Genomic DNA, 14,463 nt, shown 5'->3' with positions numbered 1-14,463 from the left:
CCCTTGTTGAATTATGCAGGATTTTTGGGTGCTTTGATGGGTAGATGCAGAGGTTGCTTCCTCTTGTGGGAGGTTCTAGAACCAGAGGATATAATCTTGGTAAAGAGCCATAGACAGATGAAGAATGTTTTCTGAGGCTAAGGAACCTATGGAATTCTTTTATGCAGAGGGCTGAGATGGATTTCCTTAATGATTAAAAACCTAGGATTATGGGAAGAAGGTAGGCAAGTAGAGCTGAGGATTATCAGCCATTATGTCATTGAATGATGGAGCAGATCCATCACTGGGAAAATCCCTTACTTCTGATCCTAAATCTTAAAGGGAAGTATGATTTATTTTAATATGGTGAGTCATTATGTTTGACACATATTTCCTGGGAGAGTGGTGGAAGCAAATTCAATTTTGGCTTTCGGAAGAGAATTGGTTAAGCATTCAAAGGAAAATCATTTGCAATGTACAGGGAAATAATGGAGAATGGGTTTAGCTAAATTATGTTTGCAGCAAGTCAGCAGAAGTGGCTGCTTCCTGTATTCAATCTATGGTCCTGTTAAATTGACCATGAATCTTTTCATTACAGTAGGCTTAGCTGAAAAATAACTTGTTTCAATCGCAATCTTGCAAAGGGAGGATTTTTATTTTAAACAACTGTTTAGTTAAGAGAAAAAGAATTTCATTGAATGTAAGACCCATTGAAAGTACTCATTTAGAAACTTAAAATAGAAACAGGAGACAACTAAATGCATACTTGTATTTCTCCATAAACTCAATCAGAGTTTATTGGTTAACTGTCGTGGATTCAAGATTGTTTTTCTCTCATAATGGGCCAAGTGTACAAAATGCTGTTTTCACAGTGCAAACTGATCCCAAATAGTGCATACTTCTTTCCTACATCTCCGTCCTACAGTGAGTAAATGTAAGCCCTATTTAATTCCATAAATGAAACAACAGACTTTTGCTCTTGGTCTTTGTAGGTACAGTACTTGTGGCTTGTTGACATTGCAGTATTTAAGGCAGACAAAACTGTTGGGCTTGGGTAAATAATAGTCATTGCTTTTGAGAGATCAAAGTAATAGGATGCTAGATTTAGCCTGGTTTAAGTTGATATTGTCGATTAGAGTATCTTGCCTGTTTAAAATTAATTCGGTGTCATGGTGTGCATTTGATACTCTTTTTTAATTGCTTCTTATTTGGTTGAGCAGTTCATTGCTGATTTGCTTCAACCAGCATTTCCTTCCACTCCCTTTCGCAGTGTTGATGTATTCTGGCTGTAAAGTTGTTACTAGTGCGCAATTTAGTAACAAAACTGCAAAATGTTTGCCGCCTTCAACCCATTGAGAACCAAGTTCGGATTGTGCAGAATCAGCTTTTTTTTTTCTCTGTGAACTGTAGTAAAATGAAATGAATAGGTTTTCTCCAACACTATCTTAACAGATGAATTTGGTATTCAAAGATTAAACAAACCTACAATTTTTCTTGAATGCTGGCCATTCAAATTGTGATCTGCCCTGGTCTTAAGCAAGGCTTTACTTATTTTGTGAAATATGACCTGTTTCATTATTTACTGAAGAAGGGTCTAGACCTGAAACGTCAGCTTTCCTGCTCGTCTGATGCTGCTTGGTCTGCTGTGTTCATCCAGCTCTCTGTCTTGTTATATCATTATTTACTTGATTGGCTATAAAATAAGCCCATGTGACTTTTTAAAAATGTGAAGCTTGATTCTGTGTTTTCAGTTTCTATATTTGTTGGTGCTCACTAATAATAAATGAACTTACTGTAATAAAACTAAGCTCATAATTAACCAGTGCCACCTGGTGCTGTTTTCTCAATGACATTGTTCAGACATCATGTAGGCTGTAGAATACCTTTTTAAATTTGCATTTAATGCAAATGCTTGCTATTTAATCCATCAGAAAGACTGAAGTGAAACTTGTGGATTGTCTCTTGCACCCTGTTCCCCACCCCACAACATAAAACTGAGCCAGTCTTTGCGGTTAGAATGTACCCGGGAAGGTCACGTTTTATTGGCTGAAGAATATATTGCTCATTGTGAAAGGTTAATGTAAATATTAGATGCAGTGTCCTGTGGGATGTTTAAAATGTATTTGTGTGGTGAGATTGTCTGGATCAGCAGATGACCCGAGAAATACATGAAACTAAGCAGTTTCATTTGAAAGCAAGTTCTTAGAACCAAGTCATTTGAATACCTATTTAAAACAAAGCATTACTTGTGGGGTATTCCCCCTCCGTCTTTCTTTGCTGGTGAGGTATGAATTACACAGCTAGTTGTGTTCGTGCCTTCTGAAATATTGCATTAAACAAAAGATCTAAATTGCATTTTTTCCAGAAAACTATGCCATGTTTGAAATTAAATACTGAACCAAAATGTTCCTTTTAACATTAGACTGCTTTATCATACATACGTATCTGCAATATATAGTAGGTATCCATGTATATATGCGCGTGAAATATATTTGGTTCTTTCTGTTAGCAGATTGATGGCTGATGGCTATGTTGAACTGTCCAAAAGACACTTCCAGGCAATAACAAAACAGGTGTGTAATACCCAGTGGTTACCACAACTTAGAGGCATGAAACTAATTCTGGATTACTGATGGAACAAGAACAAAGTTGCTGTAAAAGCTCAGCAGGTCTGATAGCACCTGTGAAGAGAGAAATCAGAGTTATTGTTCTGGGTCCAGTGACCCTTCTGAGATTTTTTTTCTTCACAGATGCTGCCAGACCCACTGGGCTTTTCCAGCAACTTTGTTTTTGTGTTTGTTTTTGTTCCTGATTTACAGCATCTGCAGTTCTTTTGGTTTTTATTCTGGATTAGTGATGGATTGATACAGCACTAAAACCCTTGTTTGACACCCTGTGAAAAGGTGCTCCTGTATGAAATGGATCTGAAGACTATCCAAATTGTTGCAATGGCTTTTTTGAAAAATCCAAAAGAGCAGCATGCAGTGGGTGAATAGGCTTAGTGCTTTGAGGAAGTGGAAAAAATTAATAGGATAATTTGAAGAAACTATCAGGGTCAACCAGTAGTTCCACTTACCAGGAACATGGCCCACATGTTTACTGTAATGTCTTGTTGAATTATTGCACATTTTACTGAAGATTCATGCCAGCCAGTTTTTTTTCATTTCAGACTATACATTTCCAGGTGACAACACAGCTGTAATGAAAGCCTTGGTACAAATGGATACAAAAGCCTTGTACTCACGGTTCTGAGGAAGGGTCACCGGGCCCAAAACATTAACTCTGCTTTTTTCCTTCACAGATGCTGCCAGGCCTGCTGAGCTTTTCCAGCAACTTTATTTTTGGCCTAGTATTCAATCTTGCTTCATATAAATGCTCACTTAACATCCAATCCGAATTGCAGCTTTGACGAATGTCTTTCATGTCATGTTCTCCTTAACCTTGGATATTAAGATTATTATTTGCTTTCACCATACAAAAGTACAGCATTTATGGGTACAGTCCCAAACTGGATTGGGCTCACATGTTATTCCACCTTGATACTCTTGAAGGAGACCACTATTTACATTACTACCGTTTGATTGTTTAGTTTGTTGGGTGGGGGTGGTGCTGGGGTGTTAGGGATGGTACTTGAGCAGAGGTGCTCACAAACTGAAGTAACTGGTGGTCGTGAAACAGTTTGTGATTAGTTTGCTTCTAAGTAGCTTTTGTCTTGCCCTCTTCTCACCTGTTCCACTCCCACCCTCCGCATCAATGGATATCTTAAAAATGTGCTCCACTGCATTATTCATCTTGGAGACAAAATGTAATATTTGCCACCTTTGACTACAATATTGTAAGGTGGAATACCATTTCATGGCGACACATTAACCTTTACAAGCACTGAAATGGCTACAAAATGCCCTTTTGGATGAAGTTAGTTACCTTGCAACAGCATCAGATATGTAACAGGCCATACAGTGATGCCAGAGGACCACTAACTCTGTTATTTGTTCTCAAAGGTGTCTTGCACTTCGGGAACTTTAGCAGTGGGTGATATTGACAACTGTCTGTTCCTGCTCCCAGTCAGGAAAGTGAGTGAGCATGCCATTTACGCATCAGACAGTTTTTGTTTCAGTCAGTTGCTGCATCCAAAAATCATACTTTTGAGGCTTGCTTGTCTGGTTTTACACTCACATCTTATGAAATTTTGAACCTTCACTTCAAGAACAGTTAATGGACCAGACAATGAAACTAAGTAACTAGTTGGAGTTCTTATGGGCTGGAACCATGATATCGTTTGATGTCACCGCTCTATTCACGTCAGTAGACATACCACTAACAAGGGGAACAATGACAACTCCACTTGAACAAGAGCATGATCCCAGTGAAACCAACTCCAAGGACAGCATGCTTAAACTAATGGACCTATGCCTGACCACCCACTTTACCTTCAACGGCCAAGCATACGAGCAAATCCATGGGACACCCATGTGATCGCCTATCTCCGGACTCAGCAGGAGCAGTGATGCAAAGATTGGAAAGGACTGCCCTTCCGCAAAACAAACCTAAACTATGGATACACTATGTAGACGACACCTTTGTCATCATTAAACGGGCCAAATTAGAAGAGATACACAAACTCATAAACAACACCCTCACCGGAATAAAATTCATCAGGAGGAGAAGAGCAAACAGCTCCCATTCCTGGATGTCATGGTGGAGGGCAAGATAAATAGGAACTGCAAACGAAAGTACACTGTAAAACCCCACACACAGACCAGGCATTGAACTTCAATAGCAACCATCCCAGCACGCACAAAGGAATCTGCATGCGAAAGCTGTTTAAAAGGGCAACAACACACTGCAGCAACATGGAACTATGCCAAGAGGAGGAGGAATGCCTTTTCCAAGTGTTCAAGGATAATGGATATCCAAAGAACTAGGTCAGGAGGTGCGTACAGGAACAGCATCAGAAAGATTCTACACGTGCTGACACACTCATCACACTACCCTACATCAGGAACTCATTGGAACTTGCCACAAGACTTCTACGACCACTGGGTATCAGAGTGGCACACAAACCCACATCAACCCTACGACAAGTGCTCACCTGAACTAAAGACCCACTCCCCACCATGGACAAGACCAATGTCATCTACAAGATCCCCTGCAGAGACTGCGAGAAACTCTACATCGGACAAACAGGAAGGAAACTAACAACAAGAGAACATGAACACAACTGTCTACAAGAAGACACGACCTATACTCACTCATCTCAATCCACATGGGCAAGGTGAACCACGACTTCGACTGGGACAATACCAAGATCCTGGGACAGGTTAGGCAGAGACAAGCACGAGAGTTCCTGGAGGCATGGCACTTCACGAAGCAGCCTATTAATAAACATATTGAACACGACTCCATATACATTCCACTAAGGAGGAAACCTGGAATTGAGGCAATCCATCCAACAGACCCCAGAGTTTAAAAACCAGGCGGGAAAACATCTACGCTTCATCAGAGGCTGCACTGAGGATGTTACCAAGCACAGTAACGAAACATCTGCGAAACAACAAACCAGCACGGCGAGCCAACCAACCTCAACACCCACAACTCAAGCTACAGATCTACTCCAAAACCTTCAAGGACTGGAACTATCCAGACATGTCAATGTTTATGGCTGGTTAGGGTTTTGGATACTGTTTGGAAAAGTTAGTTGCATGGAGCTTGCCAACAAACTCTTTTTGAGAAACTTTTTTGGAAAGACTGATGAAACAACTGCCGCAGCTATTCTCCTGAGCAAATCCTGGAAGACCTCATTGTCTATATAAGTATACCAGGATGCCAGATGGAAAGCCAGCTAGAACATTTCAGTCTGGCTTTTCTTTTATTCAAAATGAATTATAATTTAACTGAGCTTTTCTAATCTTAATCGCTGCAGGCAAAGTTTTTCTTTCTTTCTTTCTTTTTAAAACACACATGAGCAAATGGCAACATGGTGGCTTGGTGATTAACACTGCTGCCTTGCCACACCAGGGATCTGGGTTCAATTCCAAACCCCAGTGATCATCTGTGCAGAGTTTGCAAGTTCTTCCTGTGTCTCTGTGGGTTCCCTCGGTGTGCTCTGGTTTCCTCCCACAATCCAAAGTTGCGTAAGTTAGGTGGATTGATCATAGTGAATGAAATGGGGAAGGTCGAGTCTGGGTAGGATACTCTACAGAGGCTTGATGGGCTGAATCGCCTCTTTGCACTGTGAGGATTCAATGATTCTCTGATATGGTTATTTGGAAGGTTGATATGTACTTCTGTATTTCAGACTATCAAACCATGCACCTTTGTTGAATATGTCTCTATTTTAATGTCAGCAATCACATGACACCAAGTTATAGTTGAACCGGTTTATTTGAAAACACAAGCTTTTGGAGCCTTGTTGCTCCTTCATGTATTTGTTTTAATAAAAGAATTTTGTTGAATAAAGAAATCTGATTGACCTTGTAATCTGAAATTGGTATAGATAAAGTATATATTGCTGGAAAAGAGCACATTTTGCTTGACTTGCGCTCACCAGGACAATCCATGAGAATTTTCAAGTTAAAAGAAATATACGTCCTATATGAGAGGAAAATGCTGCTTGATTGCCGGGTGGTCTGGTTAGAAGACATAATACCGTGTGGAGCTGGAGGAACACAGGCCAGGCAGCATCAGAGGAGCTGGAAAGTTAACATTTTGTCAGGACCCTTCTTCAGGAAAATACACCAGTAAATGATGACTCATTGCCATGCCTTGATTTGAATTTTAAATTAGACAAGGTGACTCTGGTCAAGGCATTATCAGAGAATGGCTAGCACCCATTTTGAGTTGAAACAAATGTAGTGTGTATACATCATCTTGCTGTCTAAATACAGCTTGTCTGCAAAGAGCAGGATTTTCGATTCATATAGGCAGTTTGTAGCACATGCAAGTGCACCGTATTGCAGAGCTGATCCTAAATTGTTTGAACAACAGTGAAGAAAGCCCCTCTTGTTTCAAAGCATGATGAGTAACAACCTGTCCAGCGCACACCAGCTTCAGAATATCAGCAACACTTTTACGCAGAAGAGAAAACAACTCCAGAAAGCTACAAGCACTGCACTGCTGACTAGCCGCAGTTTATCAAAAAGAAAAATCCAATGCCAATCAGTTCTTCCATTCATCCCCTTGTACTATTCCTCCGAGGTCATCTCAGCAAGTCACATCCCTAATGAGGGACCAAGGCTTGCTCTTCAGTCTGGGTATAGTGAAGCAGGTCAGGCAAATCACAGGAATGCAAGATCAAATCCACATTTAAAGCAACTTAATTGATTTGTTTTGGTGGTTCTATGAATGATTCCTTTGAAATGGATGTAAAGGTTGCATCTAATACGCGTGGTATTAAAACTATCACTTCTGTTTAAACGTTTTGGTACATTGCCAAAGTCAAGATCAACCTGCAGTGCTCTCAAGAACAATATTTGCCACAGAATAGCAACTGTCAGCAGCGGTCATGATGTTGGTCTCATGGTCCGATGATCTATACAAGAAGTGACAGTTACTGTTTCTGTGACTTGGATATACTGCAGGAGAATATATCATCTTCCCAAAAGTGAAAGAAATGTTGGACAGTTGAATCTGCTATAGCTAATTACTGAATGCACCCTGACTGTGAAGAGTAAATCACTGGCTATCTTCTAGCAGACCACAAGAATGCCAGAATGGAGCCAAGTTCAGAGCAGCATAATTTTACTTGCTAATGAGACTATGGACTGTAAATAAACCACTAACTCTTAAGCTGACAAATGTTGTTCAGTCCTTTTGAGGAGAGTCTTGGAAAAGACTTGGGTTTCTGTCTTTGGGACAGAATCTCTTGTTTCTGCTGGAAATGTATCTACGGAATGATTCTACCTTTAACAGGTCAGAATTCCTGAGGAGAAGACATTAACACTGTTTACTAACATGAGACCGGCAGGGCAAAGGTTAAAAAATAGCAGCTCCATTCACTTTTTCAAGTTGGCTGTACATGACCTCTGTCATCTCTTTTTAGCAGGCAACGTAAAGATAGGATGGACAGGTGCTGAGGAAGCTGGTAGGCTGTAGAGGCCTTGGACAGGCTAGGAGAGTAGGCAAAGAAGTGGCAAATGAAATACAATGTGGGAAAGTGAGAGATAACATAGCGTGGAGCTGGAAGAACACAACAGGCCAGGCACCATCAGAGGAGCAGGAAAGTTGATGTTTTGGGTTGGGACCCTTCAGAAATTTTGGAAAAAATTCTTAAAATGTCAACCCAAAACGTCAACTTTCCTGCCGCTCTGATGCTTCCTGGGATGCTGTACTCCTCCAGCTCCACACTCTTATTATCTCTGACTCCAGCGTCAGCAGTTCTTACTGTCTCTGAGTGGGAAAGTGAGAGGTTGTCTACTTTAGTAGGAAGAATAGAGAACTAGATTATTTTCTAAATGGGGAAAACTTTGGAAATCTGAAGCACCATTGGATTTGGAAATCCTAACTCATGATTCTCTTAAGGTTCTGTTGGTAGTCAGGAAGGCAGTGTTAACATTGATTTCAAGAGGGCTAGAATACTGCTGAGGCTGTAGAAGGCTCTGAACAGAGCACAGTAGGAATATTTTGAGTGGTTTTATAAGGAATCTAAGGATATGTATCTAAGGAACGATGTGCTGGCCTTGGAGGGGATCCAGGCGTGATTCACCAGAATGATCTTGGGAATGAAGGACTTGTCATATGAAGAGCAGCTAAGACCTCCGGATCTGTGCTCAGTGGAATTTAGAAGGATGGGGGGATTCTGAAACTTACTTAATACTGAGAGGCTTGGATAGTTTGGACGTGGAGAGGATTTTTCCAGTAGTAGGGGAGACCAGGACTTAAGTGCTATAACTTCATAGTGAGAGGACATCACTTTGGAATTGAGATAAGGAGAAATTTAATCAGCCAGCGGGTGGTTAATCTGTGGAATTCATTGCTACAGAAGACTGTGGAGGCCAAGTCATTGAGTGTATTTAAGACACGTTCTTGATTAGGAAAGGCATCAGAGATTAGGGGGAGAAGGCAGGAGGAGGGGTGTGTTGAGAAACATTTCAACGGTGATCAAACAGTACATTAGAGTAGATGGGCCGAATGGCCTAATTCTGCTCATAATTCTGCTCATTCTTGTGCTCTTAGCTGAGATAAAGCCAATCAAAGATTTTTAAGTCTGTTTTAATTTTTTTGTATCCCTAGGTATTTTTGATGATACAGAGCCAGAGTTCATTGTTTATTTCTTCCAATACTAGGGATCAGTTTTATTCCATTTTGTTTGTGCTGCCTTTGCCGGAATTGGCCCTTACATACCCTGGTGATGAGTAGTGTTTGCAGTGCACCAGATAGTTGCCTCACCAGATTACTGTACAGGTTCATGTCAACTGATTTTAACATAATGCCCCAATGACTTTTCCTACTGCCCGTTGAAACTTTTTGCCTACGATCAATGACTGGTCAGCTGGTCCTTCAAGCTGCTTTTGAGCTTCTTTCTTAGCTGGTTTGAGGTAGATATGAAGTAACAACTCCTGTTACTCAATCCTTTATGCATGCACTGCCTTGCATTTGTTTTGTGTGAGACTGTTTTCATCGATCAGGGAAGTCCACCGTTTGTCTCTTAGTTGTCTTTCCAGTTAAGTTAGTCAGCTGCTGGGATGAGAGATTAAAGTTGCATGTGGAGATCACAATTAGGTTGATGCAAGAATAGATGAATACTCAGATGTCTTGCTTTTACTGATTTTGAAGATCGTTCAATAGAATTAACTGAATAATTGCCTGAAGTGTAAATGTACAAGGGTAAAAGTGGAAATAAACAAGCATTAATATGCTTATTTATTTCTTAATATTAAAATTCAGACGTACTTTTTTGCTAATTGATTTATGCAAAACTGGGGCGTAGTTTAAATATTTAAGTAGGAGTTGATGTTAAAGATGGGGTAAATCACAAAATGCAAATGTTTAGTTCCTGATGTCAGTTAAGGGTAAGGTTAAAAAGGAAGTAGAGTATGCAGAAGTATATTTCCTCCATGCTGCCTTTTCTCCCCCCATAGTTCGTGAAATTGAATTGGGAATGAGTAACCTGTGTTCCAACTCCTGTTGTCATAATTTACTGGGTTTAAAAATTCTTTTCAGATTAATCTTTACTGTTCTGCAAAGTTTATTTTTAATCACCTAAACAGAATGTAAGTACAAAGAATGCTGAACGCTCTGGCTAGACTGTACTTGTAATGAGATCAATGCCAAACTATGATCTCAGGTTCTGATAGTTTGACATCAAGCCTGGAGGCAGTTCAGAGAAAAATTATGGTGTTGGACCAGAAGAACTCAGTGTTGAGTTATGGAGAAAGCGAAGGTTGGATCTATCTATTTTAAACAAGGGGAACTCGCTTTGAACTGATCCTAGCATTATAGTATTTAGTAGGTAGTCTGGCAGAGAAATTCAAAACATTACTCCAAATTAAAACATAGGACCCAATGCAAATGTAACTTCTAATTAATGTCAGTAAATACTTGACGCAATAATTAATACCAGAAGTGTTCTTTGGTTGAAGGATTGAGGCAAAACACAAAAGCTATTTGACTTATATTTGCATATATGAAAGTAGCAATGCCAGACCTTCTTTTAGGGTGGATGAGTTAAGATTAGGTAAATTATCATCTTTACTCAGATGTTGGGATCATATGGCAGTGCAAAACAAACTGACATTGGTAGAGCCACATCCTTTGCTTGGAGACTGCTATGGCATTTAACATCAAGATATCAATTAAACTTGGCAGGTGATTTTTTTTTGAAAAAAGTCAAAAGTTCAGTTTTTTTTCCCACTGTTTATATAAACTATTGTAATTTGTTGACAGGGAGAGAGTACGTGTTGCTATCAATGAATGAACATTCCTGTGATAATGGCAGAGCAGCCTCCGCTGGAGTCAACTCTAATAAATGATGTTCCACTTCTACCTCATTTAGTCAATGGGGACAGCGGTCAACAGGTGAGTGCTAAACTAAAAGCGTGAGAATCTTATTTAGATTCACTTTATCCAAATGTAATGCAGGAGCCAACAAAGTTTATTGTATAATTAAACTTGAACTTAATTGTTTATTATATCCTTCAAGAATATCTGTTCTGAACAGGATGTAGGATATTCAAACCGATTTGTATAATTGCTTTACTTTTTTTTTGCATCCACCTAAATATTTTGTTTGCCTTCATTAAGGTGTTTGCGATATGCTCTTGTGACAGACATGAAGTTCTGTTTTTTTTGAAGTTTGGTGACATTATCTTATTTCAGACTCCAAAGACAGACTTTTAAAAATCAGTTGCACTTTTAGATTACAAAGCTAAGATAGTAATTTACTCCATATGACATAGGAATAGAAGTTTGGAACATCAAGCATGCTCCACTATCCAGTGATATTATAGCTGATCTGATTATTCTCAATTCCATCTTACAGTTTCCCATATCCCTTGATTCCCATAATGATTGAAAATCTATCTCAGTTTTGAGTATTCTTAACACTTAGCCTCAATAGCTCTCTCTCCTCAGATGGTGGACTTTGAACTCAATTTTTAAGGAAAAGGTCTGGAATTAAGGTCCTAATGAACACCATGAATTCATTGTTTGGAAAAAAACCACCTGGTTCAATAATATGCTTTCGGAAAGGAAAATGCCATCCTGGCCTGGTCTGGCCTACATGTGACTCCAGGCCCACAGCTATGTGGTTGACTTTTAAGTGCCCTCTGAGCAATTAAGGTTAGGCAATTAGTGCTGGCCTAGCCAGTGACACCCTCCTCCTGTGAATGGATATTTTTTTTAAAAAAAGCTGTGCTGTGACGAATGTGTTGTATAGCTTTAACAAGACTTCACTATTTTCCCTTTGAAATAAAGGCTGACAATCCATTTGCCTTATAACCACTGAATTTGGATGGTAGTCTGCCCTCATTCCTTCAGAATTTGGCGTGGTATATTGGTTAGTGTTGCTGCCTCACAGCACCAGGGACCCAGGTTTGATTTCATCCTTGGGCAGCTGTCTGTGTGGAGTTTACATATTTTCGGTGTGTCTGCATGGGTTCCCTCTGGGTGCTTTGGTTTCCTCCCACAATCCAAAGGTATGCAACTTAAGTGGATTAGCTGTAGGAAATGCAGTTACAGGAATGGGGCACAAGGATGGGTCAGGCTGGGATGCTCTTTTGAGGGTTTGTGTGGATCCAGTGGGCCAAATGGCCTGCTTCTGTACTGCAGGAATTGTATGATTCTATGGATTATCTTCATTTAAGAATAATTGCTTCTCAGCTGGGTTTCTCATAGTCAACCTGAATAACAAATTACGGTCTCAGAAACAGATGTTGCTGGAAAAGTTCGGCAGGTCTGGCAACATCTGTGAACAAAATATCAGAGCTAACGTTTCAGGTTCGGTGTCCCTTCCTCAGAACTGATAGTAGCTGGAAGATTTCAGTTAATATGCGGAAAATGGGAAGGATTAGGATTAGGGTTAGGGAGTAAATGATAGAATAAAGAATAGAGCCCAAAGAGAGAGAAGAGCAGTTGGATAGACAAAGGAGTTGAGAAAATATGGTAACTGCTCCCGGTGTGGCCTCCTGTACGTCAGTGAGACCAAGCGGAGACCCGGAGACCGTTTTGTAGAGCACCTGCGGTCTGCACACAAGTGAAAAAACCTTCCGGTTGCCAACCGTTTTAACTCCCCCTCCCACTCCCTGGGTGACATGTCAATCCTGGGCCTCCTTCAGTGCCCCAATGACACCACCCATGAACTGGAGGAGCAATACCTCAAATATTCCGCCTCAGGAGCCTACAGTTTTACAATCCCCTTATCCCATGCCCAACACCCACTGCCCGCACCCTCCCCTCCCATTCCTTCCTTGATCTGACACAACCTGTCCACCATCTGTCCCACCTATCCACACCACCCATCCTACTGATAACTCCGCACCACTCCCTATCTGCACTCATCTATCAGCGTCACACCTACTTTCCTCAGCCCCATCCCTCCCCTCTCTTCTTATTTCCCAGCTCCCTTGCCCCTCCCCATTTCTGAAGAAGGGTCTTGACCTGAAACATAACGTTCCTGCTTCTTTGCTGCCTGGCCTGCTGTGTTGCTCCAGCTCCACGCTATGTTGTCTCTGTCTCCAGCATTTGCAGTTCTTGCTATGTCTTGTTCAAATTATTTACTACTTTTGTCATGAATGGACTTGAAATTTCTTTTGGACCTTTCACGTGCACAGGACAAGTTTCTGTTGCATTGTTGGGAATATCATCCTTGAAGAATTATTTATTCCTGCTTTGAATGCTAACTCTCTTGTTTATTGGTCTGCATTTTATTTCACTGGAGCAGGACAAAAAAAACAGTCTCCTAGATTCTGTCATTTTGGACATGGAGTACTGTGTCCAGACTATAGTTGTTATACACCAAAATCACATGCTTTTTCTTTAAATGTGAAGGACATCATAGGTGATCTGGGTTTCCTCAACATCTCCATGTATGCACTGAACTGTTAGTTAGAATTGTAGATTCACACAGCTTTGAAGCAGAATCTTCAGCCCACCTCATCCATGCCAAACAGCCGTTGCAATCTGGCTTAGTCCCATTTTCCACATTTAGCCTATATCCTTCTAAACCCTTCCTATTGATATCCACTTGGGTATACCTTTTTAAATGTACGAGTGGCCGCCATTTCATGGTTGCCTTTATCCACGTTGTTCTTATGGCAGCCTCTACAACTGCTGTTTCTTTGACAGCATTAGTTTGTACAATATCACAAGATCCACATTTGTCATAAAAATCTTTATACCTTTAGTTGGTGTTGTCTTTTTTCCAGTCTTATACTGTTATTTTCCTGGCTTTATATGTATTTTTGGAACCCAGCTATGTTTGGTTCTTCAAAGTACGATTCCTCGTTGATATGGCCTTTAAATGTGAATACATTCTTTATCTTTACCAATGCTACAAAAAAGGGAAATGAGTAAGCTTTATATTTAACTGTTATTCCTAGATGCATGCCAGTAGAGTTCATAAAGGTAAACTCCAAATCAACTGTTTATCTGTTTTTAGCTGTCCTGTTAAGACTTCTGCAGACTAATGACTCAATTTGGCTGGTTCCACCAGGTCAGACTCTGGGAGATTACACAGATCTCTTTGAACCTTGTTTTTGTTGATAGTTTGAATCTTTTGATCTTACTGTGTCAAGGAGTGCGGTAGTCTGGAATCTTCAGTGCTCCTTCTACGTTTAGCCATTGGAGACAAATAGAGGACCATAAGCTGTCGTCTTAGTTTTATATTATGGGCTGTGAGTTTGTTGTTTTAAAGTAAGCCATAAGGATTTTGAGACAATTTATTACTTTAAAGCATATTAATACATCATGAGATATTGTAATTCTTCTTGTGCATCCTAATTTAAAATTCTATTGGCTCATTGTTGTAACCTGATGACTACAGATGGG

At 40.2% G+C, this 14,463-nt stretch overlaps 1 protein-coding gene across 5 annotated transcripts in view; it reads left to right on the top strand.

Annotated features, from left to right (window-relative positions):
* The window catches only part of LOC125458800 (fibronectin type-III domain-containing protein 3A-like), a 143,538-nt gene that overhangs the window by 50,221 nt on the left and 78,854 nt on the right, over positions 1-14,463 (top strand). For all 5 annotated transcript variants that reach the window (XM_059651495.1, XM_048544482.2, XM_048544483.2 and 2 more), the window contains exon 2: positions 10,864-10,995. In XM_059651495.1, coding sequence (XP_059507478.1) covers positions 10,891-10,995 — 105 coding nt within the window. In that variant the 5' untranslated portion in view covers positions 10,864-10,890. The remainder of the gene's footprint in view (positions 1-10,863; positions 10,996-14,463) is intronic.

The sequence above is a fragment of the Stegostoma tigrinum genome, chromosome 15 (assembly GCF_030684315.1).
Source record: "Stegostoma tigrinum isolate sSteTig4 chromosome 15, sSteTig4.hap1, whole genome shotgun sequence".
Taxonomy (NCBI): Eukaryota; Metazoa; Chordata; class Chondrichthyes; order Orectolobiformes; family Stegostomatidae; genus Stegostoma; species Stegostoma tigrinum.
The sequence above is the reverse complement of the archived record's forward strand: the minus strand, read 5'-3'. Positions and strand labels throughout refer to the sequence as shown.